General features: G+C 39.0%; 1 protein-coding gene across 3 annotated transcripts in view; it reads right to left on the bottom strand.

Moving 5' to 3' along the window:
* Window positions 1-15,689, bottom strand: part of LOC107038502 (zinc finger protein OZF) — a 42,548-nt gene that overhangs the window by 19,770 nt on the left and 7,089 nt on the right. The window contains exon 4 of one of the 3 annotated variants that reach the window (XM_015257641.2): window positions 13,946-15,290. The exons of the other annotated variants lie outside the window; for them this stretch is intronic. Within the exon in view, the coding sequence (XP_015113127.1) occupies window positions 14,264-15,290 (1,027 nt within the window). The 3' untranslated portion in view covers window positions 13,946-14,263. Of the gene's footprint in view, window positions 1-13,945; window positions 15,291-15,689 lie in introns of those variants that run through there. 3 annotated transcript variants of the gene reach the window in all.

Genomic DNA, 15,689 nt, shown 5'->3' with positions numbered 1-15,689 from the left:
TAACTAAACGTATATAGCAATGAAATTCAGTGACAAAGGTGATGATACATAATNTTCATCCCCGGAGGTGTTACGTACTCCTGTACGTATGAGGATCATTGGATAGTGTTACGTACTCTGTACGTATGAGGATCTTACTAAAAACTACGCAAGCTCAGATGGAAAATGAGGAGGCTTAATGTCACCTAATCACTAATCAACGGGCTCCATGAAGGGATAGGAGAAACGTCACAACCAATCCCTGAATAATATCCAAAGAAATCCAATAATTAGGCGGATACCTGGAGAAGACAATGGTAAAAACAGGGGGAAGTTTCTAGAAACTTCCACCCTTGATGACACATTTTTGACTCAATATAAAAAGGGAGCCACGACGCGGAAAAGTCAATTCGAAGTTCGAAAGATCAGAATCAACAGTTCGAAGCCTTGAAGTTATAGCCAGAAGTCTCCAGAATCGCTATTCAAACTCATACTCCCAGTATAAAGTAGTGGTCCCTTTCCATCAGAACGAGTCAACTGTCTAAGGGTCCAACCTGAGGAAATAATATTCTATTATTTCACCGTTCATCGAGATCGGCCATTCTTTCGGCTTTCCAGCCTACTCGAGCGGATCAACTATCGATCGACGGTTCACCAACCTCTGAGGACGCTTCTGCAGAGCCCAACAGAACCGACAGATTCAACTCAACCACAGAGCACTCCTTCCGATCCCCCTAAATTCGATCAACCAATTGTAAGTGTCTATGTCCTTTATTATCCTATTTTTCTACTTTTCTATCTTCCTATTTTTCCTCCGACGGTTCTCACCCTGGGTTTACGCGAAATTGAGTCACCTTTAATTGAATAAAATATTTAATTGGTGTAACTGGTCTCTTTCTCTTCCTTTACGTGTTACATTTTTGGCGTATTTTAATACCTTATCCCGAACATCACTATCCCGATTAATTTTTCTAAAGAGATAATTAAACTCCGGTTTGTCTCATCATCACAGAGACTTCTAGTCGTGACTGGTAACGGTCAGGTAAGAGTCAGCAGGTAGATATTCTTTCTCTCTCGCTCTCACTCAAGACACGGTTGTCCACAACGAAATTTTGGCGCCCGAACAGGGACTCGATGTTTTTAAAAAGGAACGATTATGATAACGCGTAGTGGCAAACAATTTACACCAAAAGATTTATTTATTTATTTATGTATTTATTTATTCATTTATTGCTTTATACAGACCCAACAGCTCAAGGCCAATTATAGGGTCAAAAATATGATTAAGATACATAATTAACTACAGCATAACTGTAATCATGATGGGGATAACAAAATCAGATTTAACTAAACGTATATAGCAATGAAATTCAGTGACAAAGGTGATGATACATAATAATCATTCAAGGACGAAGAGACTTAAGGTGGCGAACAGCTAATCTAAGCACTTCTGGCATTGGAGTAGACACTATATCCAATTGCCCCTCATAATAATCGACTAGCAGGTTAACATGGTTGCAGGATCTATATAATGGAGAAGAGGTTAATAATCCAGATTCCAAAAGATAGTAGAAAACCGAATAAAAAAATTACCCAGAGTTTAAAGGATTTAGAAACAAAGGAAGTAGAAGCGAAAATGATACTAGTACGTACTCCACCCATCGGGACGTTGAGCGATGACGGGACATTTGCATTGAGTACTGCGGAAAATAATACTATAGGCACGGAAGACGCCTCGGCAATATCAACTTCCAATAATAATGCCGATCTCCTCTGTTCAGTTATTACTTCGAACTCATTACCATTTACTGTTTCTACAGCCCAAGTAACTGAACCTACGGGGACTATTCCAAAATTAATTGATACTGCTATTAATCCAAAATCTTTATTGGATAATGCAGAATTTTTTGATAAATTACGAAAAAAATATATTGTTTTTAAAAAAAAATTGAGGGGTCCCGAACATTTACAGAAAATTAAAAATGAGCCCACTCAGTCCGATAGTTTTCGACTCCCAGGGATACACCGATGATTGCATGTGGTTCATACCAAATGAAATTGCATGAGTTACTTTAGATTACTCCACGAGCATTCACGCCATCGTAGAAGCCCCTGTCCCTGGGAAAGCCTTAGTGAGCGTTCACAAATTGTTAACGAATGGTTAACTACAAATAAACACGGGCTTCGTTGGAATACACCTCGCCTCGATCATCAAAAATTAAAAGGGTTATGCGCGGTTATCCCGCCAGAAACCACTACCATCTATGTTATTCACCCTAAGATGGCGAGTTATCTACATACGTATCCCTATCAAAGAGTTGTTGTCTTGAATGTTTCTCTCGCATACTGTCAACCCTTTTCCTATTTTTTCGAAACTTACAAACTTCATCAGACCCTAAATTGTCTCGGAAAAAATTATCAATGCTCAATGATGAACGTAGCAAAAATGACACGCATTGTAAATGGGTTTCAAACCCCTCAACCTAATCATTCTTCTTTATTACCGCCAATGTCCCGAGATAGAAACCAACAAACACGAATACCAAGTAATTCTAATATTGTACATCCTCAATTTCGTCGTATTGATGTTCGGATCCACTCTTTCTTCACTTGGGTTTCTCAACATTTATCCCCTGTATTATTAGCTAGAAAAGGATTTTTCTACTCTGGTGAAGACAATGAAGTTATATGCTTTTGCTGTGGAATTAAACTAAGTCTATGGTTGCCTGGGAACGATATTCAAAAACGGCATGATTCAGCATCTTCAGTTTGTTCTCTATTAAATCTTCCATGCACTCCATGCACTTCCAGAATTACTACCGTCGGACAGGAATGGCGCCCCGACGCCCACACAAGCAAACGTCTCCACGAACTCGTACCCACAATAAACCACCCGAAATAATGACAAACGGATTCCTAGACAAAAGTTTTCGGAAACTTAAATCTCATCACGACTTCGAATATTGGGAAGAACGATTAAATACCTTTAAGGATTTTCCTTCTAAAAACTTCAATATAAAACTGACTCTCGCCAGGGCAGGACTAGCCTACTTTGGTTACAAATTACGCGTACACTGCCTTGCTTGTCCATTTGTAATAGATGATTATGAGCCAAAACCACGAATCGCCTCTTCTCAAACATTTCTTTAATTCACCTAATTGCCCTATATTTTTGAATAGTGAATTAATAGAAACTCTGATGTTAAAATATGATGAGGAAATACTCAAAACACTGGGAAAAGATCCATTATTCCTAAATAATGAACGAATCACTTCAAAGGAATTGAGCGAGTATTTAGATCCTAGTAAAATCGATAATACGTTCGGTCAAGAATTGGATAAAAAAATTAAACCTTTACTTTTCAAGCGTTACAGAATTTGTTTTAGTGAATATATATAAACAATACATAATTCCTGTAAGTAATAAATAATAATTTGCGTAATCCCAATTAGAAATGGAACGGATTTCAGAAACTGGAATATCGAGAAGAAATTAAAAGACTCCAGAGTTACACCGGATGGCCCCATACGGATTGGGTAGACCCATTCCTCACCCCCCAACTACTCGCGGCTGCGGGCTACTACTTCATAGGGGAAGACGATGCTGTTCAATGTTTCGAGTGTAAAATGATAGTAAAAGAATGGGAAGAGCGAGATGATCTACTTGCGGATCATTGGAGATGGCGGTCAGCATGTAGATTTATCAGAGGCGAATTCTGTGGGAATGTACCAATTGGGGTCGATCCTGCCACAATTCCAATACCCGAATATCGACCTAATAATACAATTGGAGAATATACAATTCGCGGTCCATTTTCCGTACAACTACTGGATGGTCCTAAAGTTAAAAAACCTCCATCTTAGGTGATGACGGAAGATTCTGCCACTACTACTAGGGGAGGATAGGGCAAAACGGCCCCCCTTCAATCGTCAATATTTTCCGATTCAATAATCCGATTGGGATGAGTTAGAGCTCGTTTTGAAGAATGAAAAATTATCTTCAAAATGAAGTTGGGAATTTTCACAATGTCATTCACAAGTTATTGACAATTGAAGGGGGGCCGTTTTGCCCCACCCTCCCCTACTAGCCAATCAGAATCAAACTTAAATAACAAACCGCTAAATGAGTCATTAAAATGTAAAATCTGTTTTGAAAATAATACAAACGTACTCTTATGACCCTGTGAACACGCCTTAACGTGTGTAAAATGTTCAAAAGATCTCATCATTTGTTGCTACTGCGGAGTAGTTTTGACAAATAAAATTCAAATTTTTATTCCATAAAAGGTAATAATAGTAAATATTCTACCTCTTAGGATATTTTTTTCCCCACAAAATAATAACAATAATCATTAATCATTATATATTTCTTACTCTTTTTGTGTGCCTGAAATCAAGAGTCTCTAGACTTGATTTATCTTAGTGTCTTATTATTGATCAAAAGAAAAATAATAGTTCCAGAAAATGGACTTCAGGGACGAGTTAATGCGACTCCGAAGCTACAATGATTGGCCATAGCTTCCAGGGACTAATCATTGTCTAACCCCGAGAACCCTAGCTGCTGCCGGATTCTATTATAACGGTGAAAACGACACAATTATATGCTTTGAATGTGAAATCGAATTGAAAATTTTCGAGGAAGATGATATCCCTCTCGACATGCATAGTCAGTGTAAACCTTGTTGTAGATTCGTCAGAAACTTGCCATGCGGTAACGTACCCTTGGGGGAATTCCCCGCCGATATTCCGTCGGTACCGAATATATACTACCCTAGAGCCCAACCTATTGATAGAGAATCGCGCATTGTCTCAGCCATTTGTCAGAAGAATACTCAAAAAATTAGAACATCAGTAATTAAAATTACATACACCACTATCATTAGGAAGAAATTGCCTATTAAGGAAGAAGTATCCCGTTGCGAAATAATAGAAGATACAGAAGCCGACGTCACATTATTGTGCAGACTATGTCTCGAGCACAACTTAGACACCGCTTTCATTCCTTGCGGCTACACTTTGACATGCAACCAATGCGCCGAGAAACTAACCAACTGTTGTCTCTGTAGAAATCTTGTAACTAACAAACTGAAAATTTTTCTTCCATAAAAAAACATATATACACTTCGACTCATTAAAATCAATGGAAAATTAATAAAAAAAAAAATTTCTTATAAACTATCTTTTTTGTTCTATCAATACTGCATTCTTACAATTATTATAAAAAAAACATAGCCTTGCTCTATGGGATCTTAACAGAAAGTGGCGCTATCGGGAAAAATGCAGACATATGTGATTGACATTCAGCATCACGCCACCAAAGAATACGAACTGTGGCCTAGGGAAATGGCAATACTATTATTGGATAGCCCAACCGGGAACCACTGATTAATTAAACCCCCGTGCTCTCTAAAGGACTTGGAGAAAACTGTAGTAAATTATAATCGCAGATTAACCCGCATTGATCACGGAATTGAATGGATAGACGGAGAGTTGAATTTAATATCTATTGAACAATTCCTCATTAATATTGCTCATTCGGCTGTGAGAATATATATAGAGGGAAAAGATAATATTGATTATTTATCCGGTTTTCTGTCATGTAAAATCGTACAATCCACTAAAATAGCACCGAAAAATAGGAAGATAGAAAAGTAGAGAAATAGGATAATAAAAGACATAGACACTTACAATTGGTTGATCGAATTTAGGGGGATCGGAAGGAGTGCTCTGTGGTTGAGTTGAATCTGTCCGTTCTGTTGGGCTCTGCAGAAGCGTCCTCAGAGGTTGGTGAACCGTCGATCGATAGTTGATCTGCTCGAGTAGACTGGAAAGCCGAAGGAATGGCCGATCTTGATGAACGGTGAAATAATAGAATATTATTTCGTCAGGTTGGACCCTTCGACAGTTGACTCGTTCTGATGAAAGGGACCACTACTTTGTACTGGGAATATGAGTTTGAATAGCGATTCTGGAGACTTCGGGCTATAATTTCAAGGCTTCGAACTGTTGATTCTGACCTTTCGAACTTCGAACTGACTTTTCCGCGTCGTGGCTACCTTTTTATATTGAGTCGAAAATGTATCATCAGGGGTAGAAGGTTTTGGAAACTTCCCCCTGTTTTCACCGTTGTCTTCTCCAGGTATCCGCCTAATTATTGGATTTCTTTGGATATTATTCAGGGATTGGTTGTGACGTTTCTCCTATCCCTTCACGGAGCCCGTTGATTGGTGATTAGGTGACATTAGGCCTCCTCATTTTCCGTCTGAGCTTGCGTAGTTTTTCCCAAATTTTGTGAAGGGAATAGTCAACCATCTGCTTCTCCTAATTGACATGGGACACGCGAAGACCATCCTTCGTTCCGATCCCGTCCCCTGATAAGAGTCGTATCATAACTCGTATTTATTTTTAGGCGTTTTTCCCCTAGTTGAATCGTAACAGCACACTTTCGCCATATGGTCGTTGTCCAGTTAGGTCCCCCGCGAAACCTCTTAAACAGTGAGGATCGATAATAGAATTATCCAAGATCCTCATACGTACAGGGTACGTAACACTATCCAATGATCCTCATACGTACAGGGTACGTAACAGAGAGAAGAAAAAACTCAATATTCTAATAATTATTTATTTAATTAATAGAAATGTCGACTGCGGCTATCTCGTTGTAGAATTGCCGAACCAACCTGAAAAAAAACGATGGATTCTGAATTCAATGTAAAACACATTCGGTCAATATTTTTCTAATAAACAATCTGCGTTGATTTTTAAAAAATGGAGAAAATTCGTAAAAAAAAAGTGCTGTTGAAACGATCATAATTCGTTATGGGGTTTATAGGGCTGCTCACCGTCGGTCCCTCAAAATTGAAAACACATGTGCGCCTGCCTACCTCTTTCAGGGACGTCGATACCAGTTACAGTCGTTTGGGCCCTTTGGGGAGCAAATACACTGTACATTGCTTGCCCCTAGAGGGCCCAAATGACGGTAACTGGTATCGACATCCCTGAAAGAGGTAGACAGGCGCACATGTGTTTTCAATTTTGAGGGACCGACGGTGAGTAGGCCTATAAACCCCATAACGAGTTATGATCGTTTTAACAGCACTTTTTTTTGACGAATTTCCTCCATTTTTTTTTAAATCAACACAGATGGTTTATTAGAAAAATATTACCAGTTACAGTCGTTTGGGCGCTTTGAGGCGCAAATACACTGTACATTGCTTGCCCCCAGAGGGCCCAAACGACGGTAACTATTGTCGACGTCCCTGAAAGAGGTAGGCAGGCGCACATGTGTTTTCAATTTTGAGGGACCGACGGTGAGCGGGCCCATAAACCCCATAACGAATTATGATCGTTTCAACAGCACTTTTTTTTTACGAATTTTCTCCATTTTTTAAAAATCAACGCAGATTGTTTATTAGAAAAATATTGACCGAATGTGTTTTACATTGAATTCAGAATCCATCGTTTTTTTTCAGGTTGGTTCGGCAATTCTACAACGAGATAGCCGCAGTCGACATGTCTGTTAATTAAATAAATAATTATTACAATATTGAGTTTTTTCTTCTCTCGTTGGCTTCCCAAGGGTTCAACGAATCTATGGAAATTGACGATTAAAAAAAAAAATTTCATACGTTTGGTAGCAGTTCAAAGTCTGCCGACTTTTACGGACCCTGAAAATCGGGGGTTTTTCGGTTTCTCACACCGATTATAAAGAAACTAATCAAATTAAAAACTTGAAACTTCGTATTGGGCGAGTGAAATACTTATATTACACAGTGCAATTAGTCCCATATTTTCACGATTTTTTTTCGTCGAGTTATAGACGTTTATTTCCAGTGGTCTCTACTTTTGACATAGTGATGCTCGAAACATGCAGTATCGACTTCTGTCGTGATGACTCCGAGTCAATTTATCTCACTTCAGTTTCCAGTTTTTCGCGTTTTTTATACGTAGAAAATCGAGACGAGACAAAGAACGACAAAAACCACGATTTTACATTAAAAATACGAAAAACTTGAAATCGAAATGAGATAAATTGACTTGTGAAGTCATCACGAGAGGAGTCGGTACTGCGTATTTCGAGACTGGGACGAGACTAAAGATTTGCATGTTTATTGAGACCGAGACCATCTCTCCAAAGTATTGTCTCGTAAAGTCTCTCGCGGCATCACTACCGGGAACTCCTATGGGTCCCTACGCGCGCCCATAGAGAGGAGAAAAATAGGGATAAGCGGGTTTCAAGTAAGATACCTCGCTCGTTGCGCCCGAATTCAATGAAATTTTCATTTTTACTGAATAAATATCGATCACTAATCCATTTATGTGTTTAATGTTCTAAATTGGTGTCCCCCGCGTTCCCTTTTCTCTCTAAACATAACCCCGCGTGATAGAATGGCAGCTGATGTTGGAGGATTGTTGGTGGACTCGAGAATAATCACAGACGAAAAATTACGATTTTTCGATGCGAAAGGTGAAAAAAAATCGATGTATGTTTCCATTACTTGAAAAAATTGGTGTGACCCCCTTAAGGTTATTAGACTCTCATGATAACTTCGTCCGTCCCTCCCATTTGACCCTGAACACCGTGTGATATTTATAATTACTCTATTCCCGTTGAAAAATGAGCGGGGCCATAGGTATCTTATAAGAAACTCAAGGAACATAAACATTCGGGAGGCGATAAAAGTGCCGAGAGTGGAGGTAGGCCTTGAGCGCTCAGAGCGCGAGGTATCTTATAGAGAGGTATCTTATACGAAGCCTCTACTGTAATTGAGGCTTGGATAAGGCCTGAATTGAGCCTCGTAGATGACCTTGTGAAGCCTTAGCAGCCTTGGCAATTCGTATCTGGGCTTTGCTGTATCCTATCAAAACTCATCAAAATGTGCATATACTCGTTCATATAAAGCGTTCGAGATATTTGCATTTTTTGCTTGTGAATGGAAGTATTCATCAAGTCAGAAATTGCAAATTTTGTGTGTCAGGATAACTAGTTTTGGCTTCGGTTGAAATGGATTCAATTGTGATTTAAAATACTCTTCCCAATGCCATCGAGACCGAGTTTATTGTGAAAAAAATTATTTTGCAACCAGTATTCCAATAAACCAATATATAAAATGTTAACGTTGACGCAATGTTGGCTGCCAACGTAGACATAATGTTGGCTACTAACGTTGGGGATATGTTGGCTGCCAATGTTCGGGTAATGCTGGCTGCCAGCATTGATGCAATGTTGGTTGTTGACGTGGGGCCAATGTTGGCTGTCAACGTTGGAGCAATGTCGAATTCGATGAATCATTGAATTCAATTTAAAAAATATCCTCACAGAAATTCCACTCGGAAGCAAATTACTAATTTAATAACAAGTGGTATATTTCCATGGAAAGCTGCAGCCCATCGTTATGGAATTTTTTACTCGTAGCAAGTATAAAAACTATAACGACACAATATCTTTCCATAGTGATCTTCACTTTTACGAGTTTAGGGAAGAGCCAATACCAATCCCCGGACGAGAAAAAGTGAAAAGCAATACGGAAAAATATATTGACTATATTGTGACAAAAGCAATTTACCACTTACTCCATAATACTTCCATAGTACGCGTAAAAAGTGGAATAACATCTGAAATTGTGACTACTAATCAATTTTATCGAGTCAAACTTGTGTATAAAATTTTGTGTCAATCGATTGAGTACATCTTGGCATAGAGCGATTCATCTGACAATCATTTTTTGAAGAAAATGGCACGTCGACATTTAGTCAATGATTTTCAGATCTGGACGACTAGAAAAGTTATATAAAATACAATTATATTCTTGTCTATTTTATTGTATGTCAATGACTGATACAAAAAGTGTGGTCTATTTTAAGGTTCGTAAATCTTCGATGAACTGCTATCAAATATTGATGTGAAATTGTGATTTTTCATTTAAAAAATGGAATTGCTATGGATCCATTTGGGAGCTTACTACCAATGAAATTACTAAAAATGGTGATAGGCACAGTCCACTGCTTGGCTTTTTGTAATTATCAATGTCAAATGAGTTTCGAGGGTTTCACGTCTGTTTAACACAAACCAATTTCAATAAAAAAATTTAACACACCGGAATTCAATACAAAAGAAATTCAATACATAACCAATTCAATAATAAATTAATCAAAAAATAGCAAATGATTTCACACGTTTCTTCATTAAGCATCTTTCAATCTATCAATTTCTTCGAAATTTTTTAACAAAAAAAAAACAAATTCAAACATTAAAAGATAATTCCTCACACCTACACATTTGTAGATGTGCACATAGCTATCTTACATAACTGTTTCTATACACTGTCATCAGGGTTGGGCAAGTAAATTAATAAACCTGAGGTTTAGATTAAAGAAGGAAATTTATATAGCATTCCACATCTTTGTGACCTCATAGGAAATGAGTGGATGGGATTTAGATGAGGTAAGAGGGGAAACGGGATTATTCTTAATATCAATAACCAGAAAATTTGTACTGAAGAAAATGGATAGTCCGCACCGGGATTTGAATCCGGGACCTTCCGATTACGCATCGGGTGCTCTCCCAACCGAGCGCAGCGAAGTTAGAATCGCGAGTTATCGGGCCGAATTGGCGATCGCGAAACCGTCCGGAGCATCTGGTGGAATAATTATGAACTACTATCTTGCGGCATTTAGAATACGAGAGTGAGAGAGTTTGCTAAACGGCCACCAGAGGGAGAAAAGTCGCTTTTGCCATAGCGACATAATAGTATCGTCATTAGGCCGAAAATAGTATATTTCGTCACTAGGCCGAAAGAAACTTTTCTGGCGAATATGAGTTTGCAGCCCGAGCCGAAGGCGAGAGCTGCAATCATATGAGCTAGAAAAGTTTTTTTTGTTCGTATGACGAACAGTATTTTTTGTTATGACGACCGTAGGCAGAGATTCACGGACGCGGAGCGTCCGTGAAGCGCTGCCTCACGGCCGGAATGACAAAAAACTTTTCTGGCGAATATGATATAACTGGCATTGAATATAAAATAACTGAGTTGTGAAGTTAGGGAGGTTAATGACACTTTTCGACGTTTTTTTACAGTTTCTGACGGTTTATCGGCAAATTCCCGGTATTCAACAATGTCACGTCGAAAACTTCTATCTTCCACATATGCCCAACCCTGACTGTCATTTCACAGGTACAAATTGTTTTCTCACAAAACAGAACTATACGCGCTAGTCCTTCATATGTTTATCGACACTGTCCAGTAACAGCGATATATCCATGAATTGAACACTTGTAAATTACACTGAATGTTCAACACACTGTTAGAAAAAAGAATTGAAATTTCATGAATCGTCCACTAGTCATTTTTAAGGGAGTGACATTGAATGCAATTCAACGGGGAAAAATCATTAAATTTCTGATTTCACTGAAAATTAATGAAATTCCAAATTTTTGAAGAGTATTGAGATAAGAATTCTTCAACCTAGTTGAATTTCCAATGAAATCATGAACATTCAGTGTCGGAGTAGAAATATTCAATGAATTGAAAATTCACAAATATATTTCCCGGATGTTTCTTGATTTCTAGTAATTTTCAAGGAATAATTTAACTGAAATGTACAGATCTCATCAATTCCTCCGTTAAATTCGGAATTTTCAATGACGAAATGCCTTAAAATGTCAATAAAACTAAAATGTGATAAAAATTTCTAAAAAGTGTGCCGGAAATTTCAGCAAAAACTTTTCGGAAATTCGTAGATAGGCATGTGACAAATTGGCTTGTGCACTTCTGTTCTGTACAAAAACATTCTGTGTGAAGGAAATTATATTAATATAGAAAAAACACTGTGTCCGTGTTGAATAAATTGGATGTCGAATGAACTATGTGCTCTCATGTAAGGCGCCGCCGCCACACAGCGACCCTAGTCTAAATGGAAGACTCTCTTCGAAATTGAATATTTCCGAAACTATGAATAATAATGTAACCGAACAAGCAACATCAGCAAAAAGGATACTGTAGGTTTAATTACATATCGGTTTTACTATTATCCATTCATCAAAAGCGTTCAGATTTGAGTGATATTTGAGTAACCCTTCGTTACTCGCGTCCACGGCACCGGTGAACTTCTATTTTTTTTTAAACTCATTAAAAAATATGCAAAAATGTATATATCTCACTGATTTTATCTAAAAGCATATTCTGCCATTTCTGACCACGGCCAAAGCCCCTGATTAGAGAAAATTCAGTCCTAGTCTAACTTGAAAAAAAAGGTAGGCGGAAAAAATAGACCAGGAAAAAAGAGGCCACACACCCAAAACGTGTTAAAACTCACCCAACTTAAAAATTTCCCTTGGTCTCTTTTTTCCATGGTCTATTTTTTCCGGGATTCGTGGCTGCGGAGAGATCAGAAGAGTGGAAAGATCTCCGCGCGATTCCACTCTCCGAATGAATTGTGGCAACGGCGCGCTCAGATCAAAGGACACAGTTGGGTCCCGTCGCCAAAAACGGATACGCTACTACCATATTATACGCGAAATATCTTTATGCCATAGGTGCCCAGAATCACGCGATTCTAACCTCGCTTCGCTCGGTAGAATCGCGGATTCTGGGCCCTATGACATAAAATAGTATACGAAACTCGTGCGTAATGGTGTTTTTTGACTCGTGGGATTTTAAAACTCGACTTCGGCTCGTTTTACAACTTCCCACGAGCCAAAAAACCCATTACGCACTTATTGCGTAATATACTATTACTTTTTTTTTGCGGTGTTTATCCCATCCCAGCACATTTTAGATTTCATAAATGGTTCCATCTATCAGTCGAATCCCTATTGTCATTTTCTCAAAGTTTATAAACAATAATTGACTGAGAAAATAATTTTTTCATGAAGCCGTTGGGATTTTCGTCGATTCCTTTCTCTAAGCCCTCTAAATGGAAATTATAGAGGAAACTTGGTACCACTGCTACTAATTTCGAATGAGTGTAAGGAGTTGGCTGTTGTCTAACGCGCCGTTTACCTATGCTTGAAAACCCGTGACTACAATACCATCCAAATGGAGCCAAGTGGAGCTCTTGTTATGATCTTTAATTGTGTATTTCTCGACATCCTTGATATCCTTGTTTATTAACAAAGATGTTGCGATTTCGAGTCGATGACAAACCGTTCACTTTTCCTCAGGTTCTCTCATTATTCAGAAAAAATATGTTAACAAGAACGGGTGAATCACCACGAAAAAAAATAGCAGAATAATACTCGCTCAGGACGAGCGTTACTCTCTATGTAATGAATTGCAGGATTAAAGATAGGGCATTACAAAAATATATGAAATCTCCTCAAAAACAAAGATAAATTTTTGAAAAAAAAAACACGTCAAGAACGGGCCGAGCGTTCTGTTCACAAAAAGTGGTGAAATCACGAAAAATGCCAAGCACTGAATATATACAGGTTCTGAATACAACTAAGGAAAACCAACGAAAAAATGGAAATTATGAAAATAAAATAATAAAAACTATTTAATAAAAATTCCAAATCAACCAACTTAGCGTGATTTTTTAGGTGCTTCAACCACTTTTTGTAAACAGAACGCTCGGACCCGTTCTTGGCGAGTTTTTTTGTAAAAATTTACATTACGGCGCGGCGCCGTGATGCGAGTAACCACGTCGGGCAGTGCCACACGAGTGACGAAGGGTTAAGCGTCCGACGCGCTTAGTAACAACAGCGCCCCTTATGTGAGGGGTTAAATAGTCCTGCCTCCGTGTCAAATAACGCACACATCCTGTTGTATAGAAGTGAAATTTTATATTCGTTTTTTAATAAATTCCGATGAGTCATTCAGTTCATCAAGGTCAATTAATTATATGCGCGACTTTTGCGATAACTAATGGTCGCCGAGGAAACTTTTACGCGGAAATATTTTTTCTTGAAAGGGAGCATGTTTTCAGTGGAAATTTTCATGCGGTAATTTTGACCAAGACATTTTCAAGCGAGAGATCAAATTCGGGAACCGTTTAAATTCAAGTCCATGCCAATTCGTCTATACCACCACTTACCTTTATTATGCCAATTTGAATTGAATGAATTCTGAATACAATTTCATACAGATCTCACCGCATTAGGTGAATGGCATGATCAAATCGTTTCGCAAGACTTTCTAGCAGTAAATTATATTACCAGTGAGTAAAGTAATATACTGATGACGGATAGAATTTACAATCTGAACATTACTGATATTTTATTTTAGTTGTTGATGGAATTCATTTGGTTTTATTTTCCGCTTCTCGGCTTCCTTGAGCAACATGTTCACTCTTGACTGCGCCCAGCAATATCTCTATGGTGTTTCTTATGATTCACCAAATAACGTTTCTGTCTAAATCCAAGTCCGCAATCCGCACACTCCCATGGTTTTTCATCAGAATGAATCAATCGATGTCGCTTCAGTTCATATTTGATCCTAAAAGCCCTCCCGCAAACATCACACAAGTGGGGTTTCTCCCCCGTGTGCTTAGTGACATGCACCATCAGTGCCGGTCTCGTTCTGAAAACTTGGTCACAATAATTACACTTGAACGGAAAAACATCACTGTGTGTTCTATTATGCACAAATAATGATGCTTTCTGCTTAAACGTCTTCCCACAAACATTGCAAATGTACGGCCGTTCCCCAGTATGAATCCTCCGGTGATCCTCAACATTTCGTTTCGTCGCGAACATTCGATTGCAGATGTCACACGGAAAATTCTTTATCCTTGCGTGAGTCTCCTTCAAGTGTCTAGCCAATCCCTGATTCACTCGAAATTGCTTTCCACATAAGTGACAGGTGAAAGGACGCTCTCCAGTGTGAATTCTCATGTGCCAAGAAAATGTATATGGAGAAAAAAGATTTTTTCCACAATCGTTGCAGTGGTAATAGATTTTTCCGTCCACCTCCATCCGTGCTGCCTCGATGCACTCTTTATTGATGGTAGAACGTTTCTTGGTGGTGGTGGTGGTGGTGGTTGTGGTGGTGGACAGCTCTGGGTGGGTGTCGTACATATGAATGTTGAGGGATTTTTTTCGTTTCGACGAGAAATTGCAGTGCATGCACAAGTACGTTTGAGGTTTTCGAGGTGTTCGAGAGGCTTTCTGACATGTTTTTCTAGAGTTTGAGGAGAGTTTTGGGGTTCGCGGGGGTCCAGAGGAACTCGGGGGGTTATCGTCTTCCTCCGTCAGACATTCGTCCTCACTTATTGAGCGGGTTTGTGTCGTTGTAGTCACTGTTGTCAGGATTTTTGGTATGTTTTTGTTTCTCAGTACTCTTTGAATAGTGGAGCTTCTCTTCGTGGAAGATCTGTAAACAAATAGAGGAATTTCTGCACATTTCAGTGACTCAGATCGTTCGAGGCTTCATTTTTCTCTTTAGTGGGAACTGTTAATCTGTACGAATTTGGTAGTTTTTCTGATTATTATGTTCTCGATTATAGTTGAGAACATTTGCTACGACAGAGGTCTTTTGACGACGTTTTGCTTTGGATAACTCCAAAATTAATAGAATGAAACAATGGATTTTCGGGATAAATCCGCATTTTGATTTTGGATCTATTATTCGAATCATGTGTATGAGAGGCTTTCTGAGTTTTCATTTGGGCGAAAACACCCCCCCCCCCCCCCCCCCCCCCCCCCCCCCCCCCCCCCCCCCCCCCCCCCCCCCCCCCCCCCCCCCCCCCCCCCCCCCCCCCCCCCCCCCCCC

The sequence above is a fragment of the Diachasma alloeum genome, unplaced genomic scaffold (assembly GCF_001412515.2).
Source record: "Diachasma alloeum isolate Michigan unplaced genomic scaffold, Dall2.0 Dall_scaffold_00284, whole genome shotgun sequence".
NCBI lineage: Eukaryota > Metazoa > Arthropoda > Insecta > Hymenoptera > Braconidae > Diachasma > Diachasma alloeum.
Note: the sequence above shows the minus strand (reverse complement) of the source record. Positions and strands in the feature narration are given on the sequence as shown.